At 53.7% G+C, this 19,265-nt stretch overlaps 1 protein-coding gene across 1 annotated transcript; it reads right to left on the bottom strand.

Moving 5' to 3' along the window:
• Positions 1-1,199: 1,199 nt before the first annotated feature.
• On the bottom strand, positions 1,200-18,657 carry ALKBH5 (alkB homolog 5, RNA demethylase). The gene is made up of 5 exons (XM_048320807.1): positions 18,389-18,657; positions 17,387-18,206; positions 11,291-11,371; positions 6,852-7,007; positions 1,200-5,241 (listed from the first exon to the last, which is right to left on the bottom strand). Exons 2-5 carry the CDS (start codon positions 18,106-18,108, stop codon positions 5,058-5,060), a joined length of 1,143 nt encoding a protein of 380 aa, XP_048176764.1. The 5' UTR covers positions 18,109-18,206; positions 18,389-18,657; the 3' UTR covers positions 1,200-5,057.
• Between the last annotated feature and the right edge of the window lie 608 nt (positions 18,658-19,265).

Here is a 19,265-nt window from a genome sequence, read left to right as displayed (position 1 = left end):
GCGCTGCGCGTGCGCCGCCGCGGATGCCGATGGGATGTGTAGTCGTCCAACTCGACGCTTTCTGCGCTGGATTTATTTATATTATTTTTTAAATCTTTTCCTTTCGGTTTTTTTCCTCCCCGTGGGCCTGGTGGAGGACAGCGAGGGCACCCCCAGCCTGGTCATCGTGGTCACAAAGCCCCCACAAACATGGGGTGCCGTGGATTTAGGGTCTCATCATGTGCCCCACAGCCATGGGGTGCATCAACATGGCGGCGCCCCGGCTACTAGGCCTGGGGCATCCTGCCGGCTCCCAGAATTAGCATTCGAGCCTCATTCCCGGCTGGCGACTCATTATTCCCGCCAGGGCACCGGCAATTTTGTTTCCCACTTCCCCCACGGCATCATCCCAAGGTGGGAGGGGGAGCAACCTGCCCAGCACCCAGTTTTGGGGTGAGTCACCCCGGGCAGGGCATGGCTTCCCCTCCCTGCTGACTAACCCCGGCCCTGGGGAGATGCGGCACTGGGGTGACGCAGGGTTTTGGGGCGGAAAACAGACCAGGGGCGAGCGGGGAAGGAGGCCCCGGTGATGGGCTGTGGGCTCATGGATGGATGGAGGGGCCTGAACCACAGGCACAGACCCCGGGGACTGAGGGTGGGGAGGCTGGCGCCAGATGTGGGTCATTGCCCTGAGGAGGGAGAAAAGGAGGAAGAATTCAGAAGAGGAAAGGGGAGAAAAGAGGGGAGAGAGAAGGGGGTGGTGAAAAGGGGAAGAGAGGAGAGGAGAGGAGAGGAGAGGAGAGGAGAGGAGAGGAGAGGAGAGGAGAGGAGAGGAGAGGAGAGGAAAAAGAAGAAGAGGAGGGGAGGAAGAAACAAGGCCACACGAGACCAGCAGACCCCATCCATCCCTTCTCTGGCACCTCACAACCATCCCACCATCTCCCTCTTGCAAGAAGGGGGCACAAGGAGTGTGAGGGGCTCCACACGAGGCCAAACCACAGGGTGCTGGAAGGAGGAGGAGGACGAGGAAGGCAGAGATCCCTGTCCCTGCTTTCTAGGACAGTGCAGGAGGCACAGCCACCGCATTTGGCCGCCTGTCCCCGGGGAGCCGGTGACTCCCTTTATTTAGAACCAGTTCCCTGCTCCCAACCACCTCGTTCCTGCCAGGGGGAGTCGAGGCACATCCCAGCCCCCAGTACCACCACACAGCCAGGCAGAGCAATGCTTTCTGCTTTTATTCAATTAATGCAGCAATCTATACAAGAAAAAAAAAAAAAAATGAAACCATGAAATTCCAAACCCTGACAGTGAAGAACCAAATTCTTCCTAAGAATCAACCGGAATTAAAAGATTCCCCCACGTCAGACTGTACATAAAATAATCTCTGCCCCATTTACAGCGTTTCACACAGTACTTCTCGTATCTCAAACTTCAGAACTGTACAACTTTGTTACAAACCACGCTTTTTCCTAGGAAAAGCTCACGGAAAAAAATATTGCCACTTCTTTATTTATTTATTTTTATTTCTATTGGTAACAACAAAAAAAAATTAGAATATTTTAAAAAACAAAAATTAAAGTCAGCCAGAACTTCTAAGTGCGGGCAGGGGAAGGAGCAGAGACATTTCTCAGCCGAATGTTTCTCCTCCCAACGGGGAAAGGGAACACTTTTAGCAGGTAAAAGACTCTTTGCTGCTGGTGGGGGTCCAGACCCCAGCCCCCCCCGAGCCCACCTCAAAGCCTGGCAGCTGTTTTGATCCATGGGCTTGGAAAATTCTACCACTGACCCTTCTCGAGATACGGTAACAGTAACAAACCCCAATTCCTCCTGTTCTTTGAGGAAAAGCAGGGATGAACCCCACCTTCCTTCCCCTTCCTTAGGAAAGACAGTTCTCCTGGTCTGGGCTGTGGGTCTGGGCACGTGGATTGTCACACTGGATGTAGCTCCCAGTTTGGGGCTGAGCACGAACACACTGTGGGTGGATGGAGAGGTTGGACCACACAACTGGATCAGACACAGGACAAAGCCAACGGGGTCAGGGCTGTGCATGAGCTCGGCCCAGGGAGCAGACAGGATAAGTTTTGCCTCCAAACTGGAGCTCACCCCGCTCCCTGCTCAGCACCTGCCCCATGCCACCAGCCTGACCTGATGCCTGTGTGCAGCCCAGCAGAGAAAACCAGGAATTCCGAGCCACAGTTTCACCAGACATGTTACAGGAAGGATCCAGACCTCTGGATCTGTGTGAAAAATGTCTTCTAGTTTCGAATCCAGGTTTCACTCCGATGTTGTTCAGTGCAAAAGAGTTAAAAAACCATGTTATCTACACATATACATCCATGTCTATAGAAAATGTCTGTACAAGTGGGAAGATGGCCCTGCCTGCACGCTGGGGACTCCTCTCCTGAGGGATGCTGCAGGTTCTGCCCACTTGCATCCTGCTCCCTCTCTCCACAGTGTCAAGCCCCAACCAGTCAGGTTAAAAATCAAGAGGAGATTGTGGCTGGAGAGGGGCTCCACCTGTCCCCCCAGCCACGGCTGCCAGCTCTGACCCACTGCATGGATGGGAGGAGGGAAGGAGGGGAAGCTCCCGAGCAGGACATGCAGGAATACCAAAACAACCTGGGAAAGGATACTTGCACACGTACAGACTGCACAAGGACCAGGATGAGGTGATGGCTGGGACCAGGCTAGAGGTAAGCCCTCAGGATGTCCAGAGACACAGCCAGCACCTCATCCAACGGGAGTCCTGCTCTGGGAAGGAGCTGTGGAAAGGCCGGCTGCTCCAGCTTCAGTTTGAGTTGACACCAGGGTAGAGCATCCGTATTAGAGAGGCAGGGATAAAACTGGGAGCCAGGAGGGGAGAGCCGAGACCTCTGGCAGTGCCCCCTGTCACCGTCTGCACCCACAGCAGAGCCTGGCACCATGATAGGCACGGGGCATGGTCAAGATGCATCCAGAAAGACAAAGCCATCAGGAGGAGAAGGGATCTCTGCTCCCTGCGTGCAGTTTTGCTGTCGGGGAATGCCAAGCTTTCCAAAACAAGGGGTTTGTAGCCAAGAGCTGGCCTGGATTCACAGCAGAAAGCTGGGAGGGTGAGGAACATCACTTCAAATGCTACATGTGGTCTGAAAACGGCATTTTCAAGGTTTCACAAGCAGCAGAAGCACAAACTTTTGGATCTCTGGACTGACAAGACACATTCCTTTGGAGGCTGTGCCTCAGCACGGAGCCAGTGGGGGCCCTCACCAGGAAAACAATTCGATAATCAGAGACAGGCACTGGGGACCTCAGCAACACCCCCACAGGTCAGCACTGTGCTGAAGGTGATGGCAACATCCTCTGAGCTCATGTGACAAGATCCAGCCTGAGCAGAACCCCAACACCAGGCGAAAATCAGCGGGGAAGGAAAAGGACAGTGGGACCCAGACGTCAGCAAATGTCCTCGATCAGCACTGCAGGGAACAATGCCTGGGTGGTTGTTTTAGACCAGGAGCCCCTCAAGACAGCAGCAAATAGGTTTCAAAATATATTACATCTTTTTATTGCCAAGCGTGCAGACCATGAAGTGTGTGGGGGACACGACACTAAGAAAAACTACAATTGGAGGGAGGGCAAAGCAGTAAAAATTTAAAAATAAGACTACTCCTTACAACTGCCAACACTTCGGTTCAAAGAATCAACTGGAGGAAGTTTTCCTTAAAAATACAGCTCTAAATATGGCATTGGGCCCCAAACTCTGCAAACACCAAGGCTTTGGTCTGGGCTAACACAAACCAGGTGGGAGAAGAGGATGATGATGGCAGATGTTCTAACACAACTCCACAGGGCTGAACGCCTGATTCTTCTCAGCATTTCTTGTAGCAACCAGAAAACTCCCTACCCCAGGAACACAGGCAGGAATAAGCCAGGAGAAAGCAGGCAACTTCAGTGCTGGATGCACTGAACTGGGGCCAAACTCGACCCCTGCAGTGTCCCTGCTCCCAGAGCCAGCCTCGGATGGGACAGAGCAGCTCGGCTCCCCCAGGGCCACAGCAGCTCCTGTTCCTGCTCCATCAGAGTGCAGCCAGTCCCTTGGGATGGGACACTGTGCCAGGAATGCTGCACCGACTCAGCTCTCTCCACCTGGAAGGGGCAGTGGAGAACGGCTCTTCTCGGGGGTCCCAAGGCACAAGCCCTCACAAGCACAGCGTTTCCTACTCCTCTTTGCTATCCCCAGCTCTGGGAAGCAGCATGTGCTCAGTGTGATCCCTCACTCGGCAGCCTGAGATTCCAATATGGATCTCGGGACAATGCTGGGCCCGGTTTCCTTCCTCCTCAACCGCAGCATGCCCCCAGTCAGACCAGCACTGAGAAACCAGAGCTCTAGTACATTCTTCTCGGAGAGGGCAGCACAGGGACACAAGGCTGCGAGCCCACGCTGGCTTGGGAAAAGGGGCTGGAAAGGAAACCTACGGCATTTAAAACACTAAAGTGCAATGAAAATGTCCTAAACCCTTTGAAATCGATCGCAGCAAGAGGGGTCTGCAAAGTTTCAAACTTCCAGTTACTGCAGGGCACCCTTGAAACAGACCCGACAACCACCAAGTAAGAATGGACCAAGGAGCCCTTTGGTGAAACAAAGAATATGAGCCCACCATGGAATTTCAGCTCCTGGGGTCAAACATCATATTTAAAACATTTGGAAAGGAAAAGTGTTAAAGCAAAAAAAAAAAAAAAAAACCAAAACAAAACAAAAAACAAAAAATACAATTCTTGAATCTTGCGCAATGAAACAGTTAAACTTTTTGGTGTTTTCAAAAGAAATCCCAACAGAGAACCTGGCATAATTTTATCTGCTTCCTAAGGGAGAGATGGCCACTTGACCCATGACTCAGGACACCATGGCACTGGACATGTTCCATCCTCACGTATGTCTCAGCATTCCTCCATTCATAAAACCAAATCCTTCCTGTTTACTCTTCAGCCTGAAAGGAAAAACCAAAACTGAAGCTAGATGGAAGATAGCCAGAGGGAGGAGAAAGTTTTCACAGACTGGAGGCCAGATCTCATCAGCTCCATGAGCCTGCAAAGTGCAATCCTCAGTGCCGCCTCATTTTAACTTTCCTGGCGGGGCTGCCATCCTCCTCTTCCTCGTCACAGTCCTCCGTGTACTCGTAAGACCTTCGCCAATAGTTCTCGGAGCTGAAGTTACTCCGTCTCCTGTGTTTTGGTAAGAGGACCGAGCGCCTGTTCTCCTCCTTATCCATTTCTAGAATCCGTGGCCTATGGAGAGGGAGAAAACAGGAGTGAGAGCACAGCACGAGGGGATCCAGGCGTTCTCCTGGACACTATCTGCAGCTCATTCTCCGTGATAGCTCTGCCTGTTTTCCCACTGCTTTCCCAGCACTGGGTACTTGGCAGAGCAGGAACAGATCACCAAGCTGCACCTCCCAAGGGGAGTTCAGAACTTTGCTATGATGGGCCAGTTCTTTCCCTTCCCAAGGCAAGCTTTGGCCTTTACCTCCATCAGGAACACTTCCAGGCACCTCTTTTTTTACTTGCAGCTTGTGGCCCCAAGAAATATCCCTTGGGCAGAAGGGTCTCTCTCTACTGCAGCAGAATTTAGAACACAGAGCTGAGCTCCTTATGGTGCAGGATCACACCACACCTCCAAAATCCTTTGTCCTCTCAAATACTAGCACAGTGCAATTATTATTTCTGCAGAGCTGCCTCTGATCATTTCATAGCAGGACTGGGTTGGTGGGCTGCACACAACACTTATTTTATCCGAGTGGTTCCTAAGAAATCCCACTATGATATCCACGAGAATTACCTGTTATACTGGACTCTCTGAGGCCAGAGAAAGAGAAAAACATGTTTTTCACACCCATCTGCTGCAGAAACCTATGCAAGCCATCCCCCACAGCCTGATAAGGTCACATCAGGCTGAAAAACAGCTCTGACGGATGTACACATTTGTCCCGCCTGATCGCTCCCTTAATCGGACACCAGCCCACTGCGTGCTCCCAGGGAAGCTGCATCTGCAGCCCAGCTTCAGATCTTCATCCATCTTCCCAGCCTGCGTCCAGGTGAATGAACACTGCTCACAAACAAACCATCCCCACCCTCCTCCCTCCGGGACAGGTTCAAACAGGGCTGGGACCGCACGGCAGCCAAGCCCTGCGACCAAGTCAACTTTTGGGTTGTACCCATTATACAGAGAATGCCATCTGGATCCTCAGGAAGCTTTGGAATTGGAATATCCAGGACAGCTGGCAGACTGGCTATCACTCACGGCTATCAATGTGCTCACACCAAGGTGTTTAAGGGAAGCCTTGCTGCAGAGCTCAAGCTTGTCTGAAACCTCAGCAAGGAGCTTCCCTGAAGGTCAGGCTTAAGCATCCACACAGTCTGGTTTCTCACACAAAAATATACACACACAGCTCTGGAATCAAAACAGGCCTGAGAAGCTTCCCAAGAAGTCCTTAACCTTTCCCAGACAGCAAACCCTCACGCTCCCTCCCAGGACTGCTTTCATAATATAGTTTAGCGCAGCTGCACAGGTTGCTTGGCAATAGAGGTCAAAAATGATTAGCTGCAGGGAAACTATTGTTCTGAACGACTGCATTATCAAAAGCCAGCCAAATCTATTGCTTCTTCATTATGCCACTCGCAGGATAAACAATGTAAGCTGCTTACAGCCAGAGCTCAGCCTCCACAAGTCTGGGAGGAACATGTAAAGAGCTCTGATAAAACAGATTTGGGCATTGCAGAAAGCACCTGGAAGGTGCAAATCAGAATGTTTTTAAACATGTTCTGAGGCCAGGAACCTCGGCCATGCACTGATCCAGAGACATCATCCCAAACGTTGCTCTTAGGAGAAATCATCCTACCTGTGGGCAGCATCAGGATCTGCTTTGCGATGGGACCGCTTTGGTTTCAGGATCTGGTCCCGGTTGCTTCCCGACAGGCGGTCAGAGTTATAACCTGGTGGCAACACAGAGCTACTCAGGGATTTTGTTTCCAATCGAGGTGCGTCTAGTCTTGTTCTGCAAATATTTAAAAAGAAGAGAATTTGCAAGGAGTTTCTACAGAATCACCAGTGCTGCAGCAGAACCCTCCATCCCAACCACACAGTTCGGGAGGAGGGGCAGGAATACCACACTCCACAGCACAACAAGCTGCAGCTTTGTGGTACTAGAAGCTTCACAGAATGGCTTGGGTTGGGAGGGACCTTGAAGATCATCTCATTTCAACCCCCTGGCCCAGGCAAGAACACCTTCCACTAGACCAGAGTGCTCCAAGCCCTGTCCAATCTGGCCTTGGACACTTCCAGGGATGGGGCAGCCACAGCTTCTCTGGGCACCCTGTGCCAGGGCCTCCCCACCCTTACAGGAAAGGATTTTTTCCTTCTATCTAATTTAAACATACTCTCTGTCAGTTTGAAGTTTCCCCTTTATCCTGCCTTGGCTTAGGGACACAGAGTCATGAGGTGAATGCAAAAGGTGCTGGGCTCACTGCAATTCCAGCTCCGGGATACGGAGCAGAGGTGCTGGAGCAGCTGTGAAATCCTATGAAATCACAGCGACTTGGCAATAACTCACAGCTCCAGTTAAGCCACCTGGGTGGGAGATGCCCTGCAAAAGCATCATCACCTGCAACAGTAATAACTGCTTCCACCTGGAAACTCCCTCCTGCCCACGGATCTCCCGGGGTCAGGTGTTCCTCAGCTTGACTAAGAGGTGCAAAGAGTTGAAGTACGAGTCAGGAGAAGGTGTAGCAAACAGAAGCTGCACCACATCCCTTCCAGCAGCTCTGCACACACTCAAGCTATGCTGGAGAGCAAGCACAGCTCATTCCAAAGGAGAACTGTCACAGGACTGTAGCCATGCACAGGTGGAGGAGGCAGCAAAAATGAAGGGGGAGAATCTCTGCTTGCTCTCCAGTGCTGAACTTTAGCTCTTGAGGGAGGTTTCCACAGGACAATCCCAATCTAAACTTCCATTAGGAAGCACATCCAGTTGCCAAGCTTCTCTCTGCCATCAGGGAGAGCCTCTTCAGCTAATCAGGGTGATGCCAGACTGGCACAGGCGAAGCTGGGCATGGCAGCCTGAGTTTGCCCAGCATGCTAGAAACAAGGCACACTTCTGCAGGCAGCTGCCAGGCTGAAGCCTGTGCTACTCCGCACTGTCATCCTGAATTGTTCTCAGCTCCAGGGCTGGACCCAGTCCAGCCTGAACACCAAAGGCATTGCAGATCCTGCCCCTGACAAGTGAGGTGGTTCAAATACCTCCCAAATACAACTGCAACTGCAGGGCTGCGATTCAAACAAACCAACCCCCAAATACAGTGCAAGGGCAAGGGAACACCAGCCATGCTCCCTCTGGCCAGGTACAAGGAGAGGTGACACTAAAACAATGTACCTACCTAACTTAAATAGAGAAACTATTTATGAGTGGAAGCAGAATGGCAGCAAAAGTCCTCTAAAATGCCTTTCAAGACCTGGTTCAATAGGTCTCATTTCTATATTCACCTCCCACGTTACCTCTCCCAGCATCTCATAAATTGAGAGCACCGTTCCTCCTCTCCTCTGGCTCAAAGCACTTCCAAACCTCACTGGCTCCCGGCAGCCCTGCGCTCCAATACACAGGAAATGCTGAGTACTGAAATGTTTATGACCTGCTTGGTAACCACGCTGCTCTGGAGAACCCTGCAAAAGGCCACTGCTCCTCCAGCTCCCACAGCTTTGCTCTCCTGCCACTGTCAGCAAAAACACGCTCGGAGCAGAGGCAAGAACAGAGCCAGACTCCAACGTCTGGGACGCAGCGAGCTCTGGCAGAATTCAGAGCTGAATATCCCAGCTCCAACTGGGATGATCCAACTGATCTGATCAGGAAAGCTCAGGGCTCATCCTCACCACGAAAAAGAGGAAGAGGAGTTTTATGAGGCTGGTGGCTGCTCCCGAGCCTCTCGTGCTCACAGGCCACCAGCGGAAGTAGCTGTTTTCTTGGTTGCATAACGCTCCATTCCAGACAAAGTCGCATGATCCCGGGAATCGGGAATGGCGTTTGTGCAGCGATCCACGGCGCAGGGACGTGGCGCAGGCAAAGGGCACAGCGGCCCCACTGAGCGCGCAGGGACACGCAGGGGACACGGGGAGGTGGCCGCCCTCGCCGGGGATAAAAAGCAATTAATAAGCTCTATTTGGCAGCAATCACAGCGCAGCCTTTGGCAAACATTGCTGTGGATTCACCACGGCTGCGGAGGCTACACAGAAATAATTACCAGGGGGTTTATGCTTTGCTCAAGACAAAAATCCTGGTGTGGTTTCATCTGGCCTGTGTGATGGGCAGAGACACTTCCGCTCTGACACAAAGCAAATCAGGCCCCAAAAATCAGGGGGAGGCAGAAGGACACACTGCTGCAGAGGGGTGGCTGAGCAAACAAAGCCAGTAGAGCTCTGTCCCTTCAGCAGGAATGCACCAGGTCAGCTGGGTACCACCAGGGAGACCTCACTGCTCCTCCCAGGACTTTAAGGGGGCTTATAAAAAACAGAGCAACTTTTTACATGGAGAGATGGTCATAGGACAAGAAGGAACAGTTTTAAACTAAAAGAGGAAGGATTTATATTAGATATTAGAAAGAAATCCTTTACTTGGAGAGTAGTGAGGCACTGGCACAGGCTGCCCAGAAAAGCCCTGGTTGGACAGGGCTCTGAGCAACCTGGTCTAGTGGAAGACGTCCTTGCCCATGACAGGGGTTGGAACGAGGTGAGGTTTAAGGTCCCTTCTCGCCCAGATGCATTTTGAGGGCAGCCAGGCTTGACTGAAACAATCCAACATCCTCAGCTTTACCAAAGCTGGACAAAGCAAGAGACAGAGCCAGTTTAAACAGGTGTGTTCAGTATCTGCACCAGTTTGGGCAGCTTTAGCTTATTTAGCTGTCTTTTCCAGGGAACTGCTCTACAACCTAGGACAGGCGGCTTCTCTTTCCCAAAATCCAACCAAAGCAGCTGTAAGATTTGGAGGTGCCTCCTTGTCAGCACTTGTGCTGCTTTTCCCTGGTTGCTCCAACACCATGAGCACAACAGCTCTAAGTTCTTATCACAACCTCTCGCCCCAAACCTCACATGGCCATACCCAGCTGTGGGGTGGTTTGGCTACAGCCTGCCTTTCATCCCACTCTGTCTCCTGCCACATCTCATCCTGCCTACCGGGGTCTGGGCTGATTTTGCCAGGCTAATGCCTCAGGGCTGCTGTTTTTCCTGCCTTCATTCCATGGGTTTCTCTAACCAGATGTCCAACTCCACTCCACTGGCTTTGTGCCATATCCTCATAATGTTGCCAGACTTGTTTTGAAACCAACTAAGCCATCCAAAAGCTCATCCAGTGTGAATCCAGACCGCTTGCCTGTGAGCCTTATGCCAGCCTGAGCCACAACCACAGCCCTGCCACCAATGCCCACATTTTTGGCTAGGTTTACAGGACTCAAAGTTGTGTATTTTCATTTACAAAGATGCTTCTTGACAGCAGAATTACTGCTAACACCTTCCAAGGCACAGTCAGCAGGGGTCAATGTGTGGCAGTCATGTTTTTCAGTCTCCCAGTAGAAGGAACTGATGAGAGAGGACATTTCTAGGCAGAAAAGAAGGTTTTACCGAGGGACTTTGGGGTGAGGTTGGTTTACTCTGTCTCCATTTTCTTAAGAGCTTTAGGAACAAACACTGATCGAGAGTGCTCTTCTAGAACAGGAAGCCTATTTCTAAAACAGCTTATGGAGCTTGGCTTCCCAACACAGACTCAAAGGACAAGTTCTGTAACGAGCATTGAACCATCTACGTTTCCTTCCAAAGCCAGTGTCTTCCTCTCTCCCCAGCAAACAAAAGCCATGATACCAAGGAAACTTTATCTGCTTTACAGGACATTCTTCATCACAAGCATCAGCTTCAAAAGACCATCCAGGCAACTCACACATGTGGGTATTACATGACCAGACACCCGAACACACAGCCCAAAACAAGAGTTGGAAATCATAGCTGTTTGGAGCTGGGCAGCCAAGGAAAGCCAGGTGTTTGGGCACCAGCAGGGCTTGCAATCCCAGACATTACGATGAAGTGCTGCTGCACAGAGCCAAGAAGTGATTAACCCTGAGGAACACGTTCCAGCCACTTCCACTGCCGGGTACAGCAAGACACAAGCGAGCGTCAGAGTGACACCTAATCAAGGTGTAAGATCAAGCCAGCAAATTAACGAGCAAGGCAGTTTTCAAGTGTTTAAGCATCATGACACCACATCCACGTTTATCTTGCTGTCTGGAGGGCTTCAACACTTACTTCCGGAGGATGATGACAGCTCTCCTCTCCTTGATGTCCTGTGGTCGAATGCAGTGTGTGATTTCGTCAGCCGCATACCCACTGACAACAGAAACAAAAAGCCACCGTCAGGGAGATGCCAGGCAGGAGCAGAAAGTGGTTTCCAGTCTCAACAACTCAGTTTGGCCAGTAATTCCTAACTTCCACCAGGAATTCCTCCTGCAAACACCACCCCCCAGGCACACAGGAGCTAGATTTACAAGAAGGAACCAACATTGGGAAAGAATAAGGAGAGTCAAGGGGTTTGGAGAGGTTTTATGATTCAATTCTTCAGCATACCCCAGAGGAAACTGCCACCTGGTCCAGTACTGTGAAATAAAACATGTAGAAATGTAGAACCGTAGATTCAGACGATTAATTTACGAAGAAATTAGAAAGCAACAGGGGAAAAAAATGAGCACATTCCTCCAAAACATCATCTCAAACATGCCTATGAGAAAAGCCATCTCTCATGGCTCAGATGTGCAGCACACCCAGACCCAAACATGCAACAGATCAAGGAGGTTTTTTAGTCACAGAGGGGCACAGTGCTGGTAAGAGCTGAGCCTCTCAGTGCCTTCCCCTGGGCACAGACACCTCACCACCCTCCCCATCACATGGCACATTCTCAGCCACCATACAAACATCACCAACCCTAACCCAGTATACATGGGGTAACCTTCAATTTCAGACCTGCAAGCCAAGCTGCAATCCTCTAAAACCTCCCTATAACAGGGTGAAACAGCTCCCTGGGTGGAGGAAAAGCCCAGGCTCAAGCAGTAGCTGCTATCAGCAGGAGTGTTTCACCGTGTGAGATGACTCCAGATACTCCACATTTTCAGCAGGCTGGAGAAAAGCCACGGCCAAGGACAGCCCCAGCTTCCCACAACACACTGGAGCATTTCCACATGGCTGCTTCTGTTTCCAGCAGGACTCCTGGACCCAGCACAGCAGGTAAAATCACGGAGGGTCCGTGGAGAGCGGCCACCACACCTGTCCAACTCACAAACCCTGCTGGGAGCACATCCCGTCACTCCAAGGGTGCGAGCCAGCAGATCCCAGCGGTGGGGCCTGCCCTCTACCTGCCGTTTGGAGAGTGTCAGCTCACACAGAGCCTTCTGGACGCCAGTGTGGGGAAAAGAGACACTGAACACCTTCAGAGCCTCCTGAAACACGTGACAAGGGCAGGAACACCTTGGAAGGCACTTGGGTGAAGGCTGCTCAAGCCTGCACACCCAGCCTGAAGCAGAAACCACCAGGCCCAGTGTCGCCACAAGGCTTTTCCATGCTGCTGCTGGCATGCTAGGGTCAGAGGCTGGCAGGTGATTCAGGACACTCCAAGCAGAAAACAGCTCACACATGCAAGCCTTCTCCGGGGACAGGACCGGGTTTCCTTGATCTGGTTAGATAACCCACCCACTCACCCAGAAACACACACCTCCTCACACACAGATTTCCTGCTCTGGGAGGACAGCTGAAAGTCTAAGACCAGTTAAAGCAGGGGTGATGTCCATCCCCACCATCCTCCAGGCATTGCAGAACACGACAGCATTATGCCAAGGGGCTTATGATGATGCTCTATTATGTTCTAGGAATCTCTGCGTCAAGCTCCAGTGAATTCATGAATATCACCCACGTTAACATTCAACTCAGCATCCTCAGCAGCATCCTGAACACCAGGGAAAGGTCTGCTTCCAGACCTGCACTCTCCATCATGAGATTTTGTCCTGGACACTCATTTTCACTCCTTTCTGAGGCAGGAACCCCCTTTTCAGATCACTTTCAGAGTGGCACCAAGAAGCCTGGGGTCCCAGATGCACATCGGCAGCATCAAACAACAGCCCCACCACTCCAGTCTGAGGCCCAAAGGGGGACACACCAGTCTGCCAAACTGGTGTGGGAAAACTCTGCTTGCACTATATCATATACAGCGATGGTGTGTCTCTGCACAGGCAGAGAAATGGAAGAAAAAGAATATTTGGTTGTGTCATACTCGTGCTGCCTCGTGCCAGCATGAACTTCTCACCCACTGCCTGGCCTTGCACACCCTGAGGCAGACCCTGAAGAAAAACACCCATAATGATATCACGGGTCTACCCACAGGTTTCTTGCCCAGAGAACAAACCTAAAGCAACTTGGAAAGGAAAATCATAAATTCCTGCCCATGAGAACACCTGAGTGTGACATCTCCATCCCAGAGCATTTTCCAGAAGAACAGGGGAAGTGTTGATGTCTTCCACACACACTACCCCAAAACCAAAGCCCAACTCCAAACTAAGCTGTCAAACCTTACACCCCCTGAGTCTCTCTTTCCATCCAGAAGAGCTGCTGTTGAGCCAGAATTGATTCACACAGAGATAAAAGTGGATATTTTTGTGCAAACATCCCCAGAAAGGAAGCCTTAAAGTTCTACAGACTCTAACAAGAAAAGCTTGAACAAATCTCTGCCTCATCACCACTGGCACTGGCGTGAAACTTCCTCTGCACCAACAGCCTGTTCTGAGGGATCAGGCTATTTTGGAGCAGACAGCTGCAGAGAGATTCCTCCAGCTGGGAAGGAAGGAGGTTCATCCTCCAGCGACTCCAACCTGCTCTGATTATGCTTCCATCAGGCACGCCTTGAGACAACAGGAGGGACACACATCACCGTGTTCCCCTGCCATTAGAAACAGCCAGGAGATGACCTGGAGCACTCTCCAGCTGCGGGAGGGAAGCCCGTATGGCACAAGCTCCCGGAACTTGGGAAATGTTACCTGTGCCTTTCATTGCTCCAAGTGCAGCTGCACCATTTCCAACGCTGAGACAACACACCTGGCAGTTTCAGTGCCAAGATTTGCTTCCTGTGACAGCAGCTGCAGGGCAGGGATCTGGCTGGAACCCCCCCATCCCAGCTGGCTCCACACATCCCCTGCTCCCTCCCTTTTTCCCAGCCCCAAGCACTGTCAAAACACACGTTCTGCAGATGAAAGGGCAAATTCCTCCATCTCCCTGCCACTGCTTCTATTGGTTGATGCTCAACAAATAACTGTTAAAATAAGAAAAACCCACAAACGTGGTGAGGTTAGCAGCCCCTTCCCAGGGAGGTGATGGGCCACAGGACTGGGATCCAGCAGCACACACTGAGGTGATGCTTCCTCCTGGCCTGGCTGCCACTGGGACAAACCTGCAGGAGCACCCACTTCCCAGGGCTGCGGGAAAAGGGGGGACTGGACGACATCATCTTCTAGATCTCAAAACCTACAAGAGTAAATCTTCCCTGCCAATGTGAAAGGAGAGGGAAAAGGGTCTTGCTGGGAGAGGGAAAGGCTCATTAGCAGGTCACGGGGTGGCTCAGCCTTTGGCTTCTGGCAGAGGGGCACAGCCCAGCCAGGTGAGTTGCTGTTCCACCTAACCTGTCGTTTGAGGTCTGAACATTTTCCAAGGAGTCTGAGGCAGGTTCAGTGCTGGGAAACACCACATCCTGCTTCAGGCCAGGCAAACAAAGTCAAGGAAGGGAAACAGGGAAAGCCCCTCTGCAAAATCCCTTCTGCGTAGGCAGCTATGAAATTAGGAGCAGGAATGGAACAGGGGTAATCTGGGGACAGCCTGAGAGTGCTGTGGGGTCAAAGAGAGGGACACAACAGCTTCCTTTAGATCCTCACGATTTCTACACAGCACCCAAATGCACGTGGCTACCGCGGCTTCCCCTGAAAGGCTGCATGCCAGGAGCAGCCACTGACCCAGCAGGATTCGAATCCCAGACATTACAGGCATGCCACCTCTATCTGTGCCCGTTCCCTATCTCCAGGGCAACTGCCTCCAGCAACTGTTTACCCAGAGGAGAAAACGTCAAGTTTAGGGAGTTGACTTAATCATGACCAAGGGCTGGATTTGGTGACACACCCCTGAGCATGCTCTGCACCTCTCCTGCTCCTCCTGATTGCTGGGGTTAGATGGGAGACCAGGAGATCTGCTGTGAGGCAAGGAATTGATTCCAGCCAGGATCCTATAAACGCAGAACAGTCATTTTGGCAGAATCTCCCTTAAGTGAGTGCAAAGTACCTGCTAACTGCTGTACCAAATTTGAAATAATCCCTGTTTTAAAGTCTTATTATTTGCTGGAAAGCAGAACATCTGACCATGATCAAGCTGCAGTGGGTGGGTTGGAAAGCAGCCCTTGGATTTGGGGGGAACAGGCATCTTCATTTGATTTGTAGAATTTCTTCAGCCACATTAATAGACTGATTACAGCACCTGAGTGACACTGGCCAACAACAAACACCCCCGGGAGACACCCCACTCCAATGCCATGAGCCCTGAGCCAGCAGCCTCTTCCCAGCAGTTCTGAAGGAAGAGCAAGGGTCTGGAAGAAGAAAACATCATTCTCTGGTCCTAGAGCAGAGAAAGCATCTCTCCTTCCTCCCACCATCCTCCACTGCAGATCCTCCTCCACAGTTTTTCAAGAGGCTTTGACTGCAAGACTTGAGGCTGACCCTGCATTAGCAGCTCTGCCAGAATGCTTCCAAGCACGATAAAACTCTCACTGTCCTTAAAAAAAAAAAGGCCTCTGGCTGTAAAAGGAAGGACAACTGCTTATCCAGGCCTGACAGGGAAAGACAGCAGAGGGGTTCGCATCACCAGCAGGAAAATTAGGGTAGAAAGTTTCCCTCCTGATATCTCAGAGAAGTCAGGGAGCAGAGCAGCTGCCTTACACCCAGCAGTCTCCATCCCTGGGGATGGAGTTTGCTCTGCAGTAAAAGGATACAGGGCAGGATGGGTCCCCTTGGGTCCCATTTCACAAAATCACCCTGACCTCTGGTCTCCTGCACAGCCCTGTCAAACCACCAGAGTATGAGAAAATGTCCTCAGTGCCGTTCCCGATTCCCTCTGCAGCCTCCCTCATCCCTGGCTAATCCACACAAGTTACCTAACGCTGGGGTACGGCGATGATTAGTTAATATTTGTGCAGCTTTTCCGAGATAAAAGCTACGTGAGATCTCAGCATTTATTATTGATGCACCAGTCAAGGAGGCCAGGTGTTTGTGGGGGGAAAAATTCCTTCTCGAACCCTGCGGCGATCAATTTACAACCCAAAGCAAGGGATTGTGTTACCGGCCTGAGAGCCCGGAAAACCAGCCTGGACCTTCACCAGTCTAAAAAAATAACCCCCCGAACAAGGATACAGCTGGTAGCTCAGAGCACTGCTAGCAGAGTCCCGGTGATCCCTGCTCCTGGCAGGGAGCACTCTGACCTTCAGGGACACAAGGGACTGGCAGCCCCCGTGCCAGGCTTTGAGCTGCCCTCCCCAGGAGCTGGACACCAGCGGGATCCGTACACTCCAGCCCTTCCTGTCCCCTTACCTGCCTGTCCCCTCACCTGCCTGCTCCCCTGTCTCAGCCCGTACCGGGAGGCAGTGGGATTAAGAAGCAGGCGTTTCCCAGTGCCAATCCCAGCTTTACTGCCGACCAACTGCGTGACCTTGGGCAGGTCATTCCACCTCCAAGGCTCTTCCTCAACACACATAAAAGTCTTTTCCTGTGCCTGTGACCCGCTGCACTTCCAAGTGACAATCACACGGGGCTCTGCGCTCTGGTCTCCCTATCATCATTGGGCAGGGGAGGGTTCGGCATTCCCAGTTTGTAGACTGGGAAGACGAGGCCATTCACACCTCCTCTCCACGATTAAGGTCAGGTCAGGGAGGCACCGGCCGAGCTAAGAATAGACCCAGGAGCCCCGTCCCTACCAGCTGCTCTGCTCTGACCACTCTTGGGCAAAGGATCCATTTTGTGTCTCAACGTGTTATTTTAACCATTTACAGCAACTACGGCAAAGCTCAGCTCCGCGAGCGGCCACGCTCCCACCAGCACTCGCCTCAAGCCCCGCGGAGAGGGCACCTACCCAAATCCTCACCTACCACGACGGCAGGACCCCCCCCCAAATCCCTGCTTCATTCTTTTCACCACAGAGAACCCCTGAGTGCCTACAGACGAGGGAGATGGAGCCCGAGGCGCCGTCGGGGCGCGTATCCGTGCGCCTCGTGATCTGCGTTACACAACCGGGCCCCGGCTCGTTAGCGGAGCCTCGGCAACGGAGAGTTACCTGAGCACCGTGACGCTCCCCCTCTTCACGGGCAGGAAGAGAACGGGCTCTGAGACCCTGATGGGTTTGAACTGGAATTTACACCCGAAGCAGAGCGCCGAGTCGCTGAAGAAGGAGACGGAGACGATGGGCCTCTCAAAGATATGGATGGGGTCCACGTGGGAGACAATGCAGCCCCCGGGCTGGTAGTCGTTGATGACGGCACTGTTCACAAAGTCCTCGGGGATCACCCGGTGCTCCACCAGCTTCCTGATCACCAGGTCGTGCACCCACTCGGGGATGGCATCCACCTCCCCCCGCGGGTACAGGCGCTCCTGGCCGGGGCCTCGCCGCTGCAGCTGAGACCCGTAGGTGTAGCCTTCACCGAAAAAATACTTGTTCCGCAGCGGTGCCCGATCCACCGTGTGCTCCTTGTAGAGCCCCTTCTCCGCCCGGGACACCACGTCCTCGATGCGCGCCTCGATTTTGGCGCACTCCTCGGCGCTGAAGAGGCGAAGCTGGCGGATGCCGCTCTTGACTTTCCGAGCTTCCTCCTCCTCCTTCTGCTCCTCGTAGTCGCTGGGCTCGGAGCCGGAGTCCTCCTGGTGCCGCCGCTTGCGGTCGTACGGAGGTTCGGGGGGCTCCCGCGGGAGGCCGCCGCCGCCGCCGCCTTTGTGGCCGTCCCGGTAGGGCATCATGGACTTGAGCTTCTCCCGCAGGTCCGTGTAGCCGCTGCCGGCCATGGCGCGTCCGCAGCCCCCGCCTCTATCGATCCCGGCGCTGCAGGCGGCGGCGGGCGGCGGCGGGGGACGCGCAGCTGCTGTTCATGGCACCCGCCGCCCTGCCAGGAGAGAGAGCCCCGCAGGAGGGGGGGGAGGGAGGTGAGGACGGGATCCCGGTACCGCGCCAGACCCTCTCCCGCCCCCCCCTCCACGGGAGATGGGACCCCCCTCCCGGCGGGCAAAGCTCCCGCCCTCTCCCTCCCTCCCGGCGCAGGGACGGCCTGGCGGACGCCACACTCACGGCTCGGCCCGGGGCGGGCGCGGACAACGCTGCCGGTGCCGGTGCTCACGCGGCGGCAGGGCCTGACACATTCCCAGTGGCGGCCCCGGACGCCCTGGCCGTTTCCACTGCCGCGGCTCTGCCCATGGCGGGGGGGCAACCGGAGGAGATGTGAGGGGTCCCGTGCCGTGCCGAGGGACAGCGGCGGGCGGGGGTCTGGCGCGGCCCTTCCCGCTACGTCACCAGGAGCCGGCCCGACATCCCGGATCACCGCGGGGCCGCCCCGCGCCCCGCCCCGCCCCGCCGCGCACGCGCCACCACCGCCCCCGGCCCCGCCCCTCTCGCGCACGTACGGACAGAGCGCGCGGCCCGGCCCCACCCCCCGCGCGCACCGACCGGCGCCGTTAACCGGGACCGGGAGCCCCGCCCCGTCCCGCCCCGCGCGGCGCTGATTGGCCGGGGGCGGCCGCGAGCGCCGCGGGCCGGCGGCTGATTGGCCGGTTGGAGCGCGCGCGCGCGGCGGCGGCAGGGAGGGAGGGGCGCGGAGGTGCCGGCGGGTGCGCGGCGCGAGCGCCCCCTGGCGGGCGCGCCGAGCGCCACCGGCGAGCGGGAGCGACTGGGGGGGGCCACGGGGAAACTGAGGCACGGGAGGGATAGAGGGGAAACTGAGGCACCGCGATGGGGAAACTGAGACACCGGGATGGGGAAACAAACACGGAGATGGGTGGGGGAAACTGAGACACCGGGATGGGGAAACAGAGGCACTGGGAAGCTTGGGGAAACTGAGGCACAGCAATAGGAAACACATGGGGATGGATGGGGAAACGGATGCGGTGAGCAGCATCCCCCCCGCAGCAGCGAGCGCAGCACAAAACCACGGACACCGAGTCATGCCAGA

Source organism: Corvus hawaiiensis, chromosome 16, assembly GCF_020740725.1.
Source record: "Corvus hawaiiensis isolate bCorHaw1 chromosome 16, bCorHaw1.pri.cur, whole genome shotgun sequence".
Lineage (NCBI taxonomy): Eukaryota > Metazoa > Chordata > Aves > Passeriformes > Corvidae > Corvus > Corvus hawaiiensis.
This window is presented reverse-complemented; position numbering and strand designations above follow the sequence as displayed.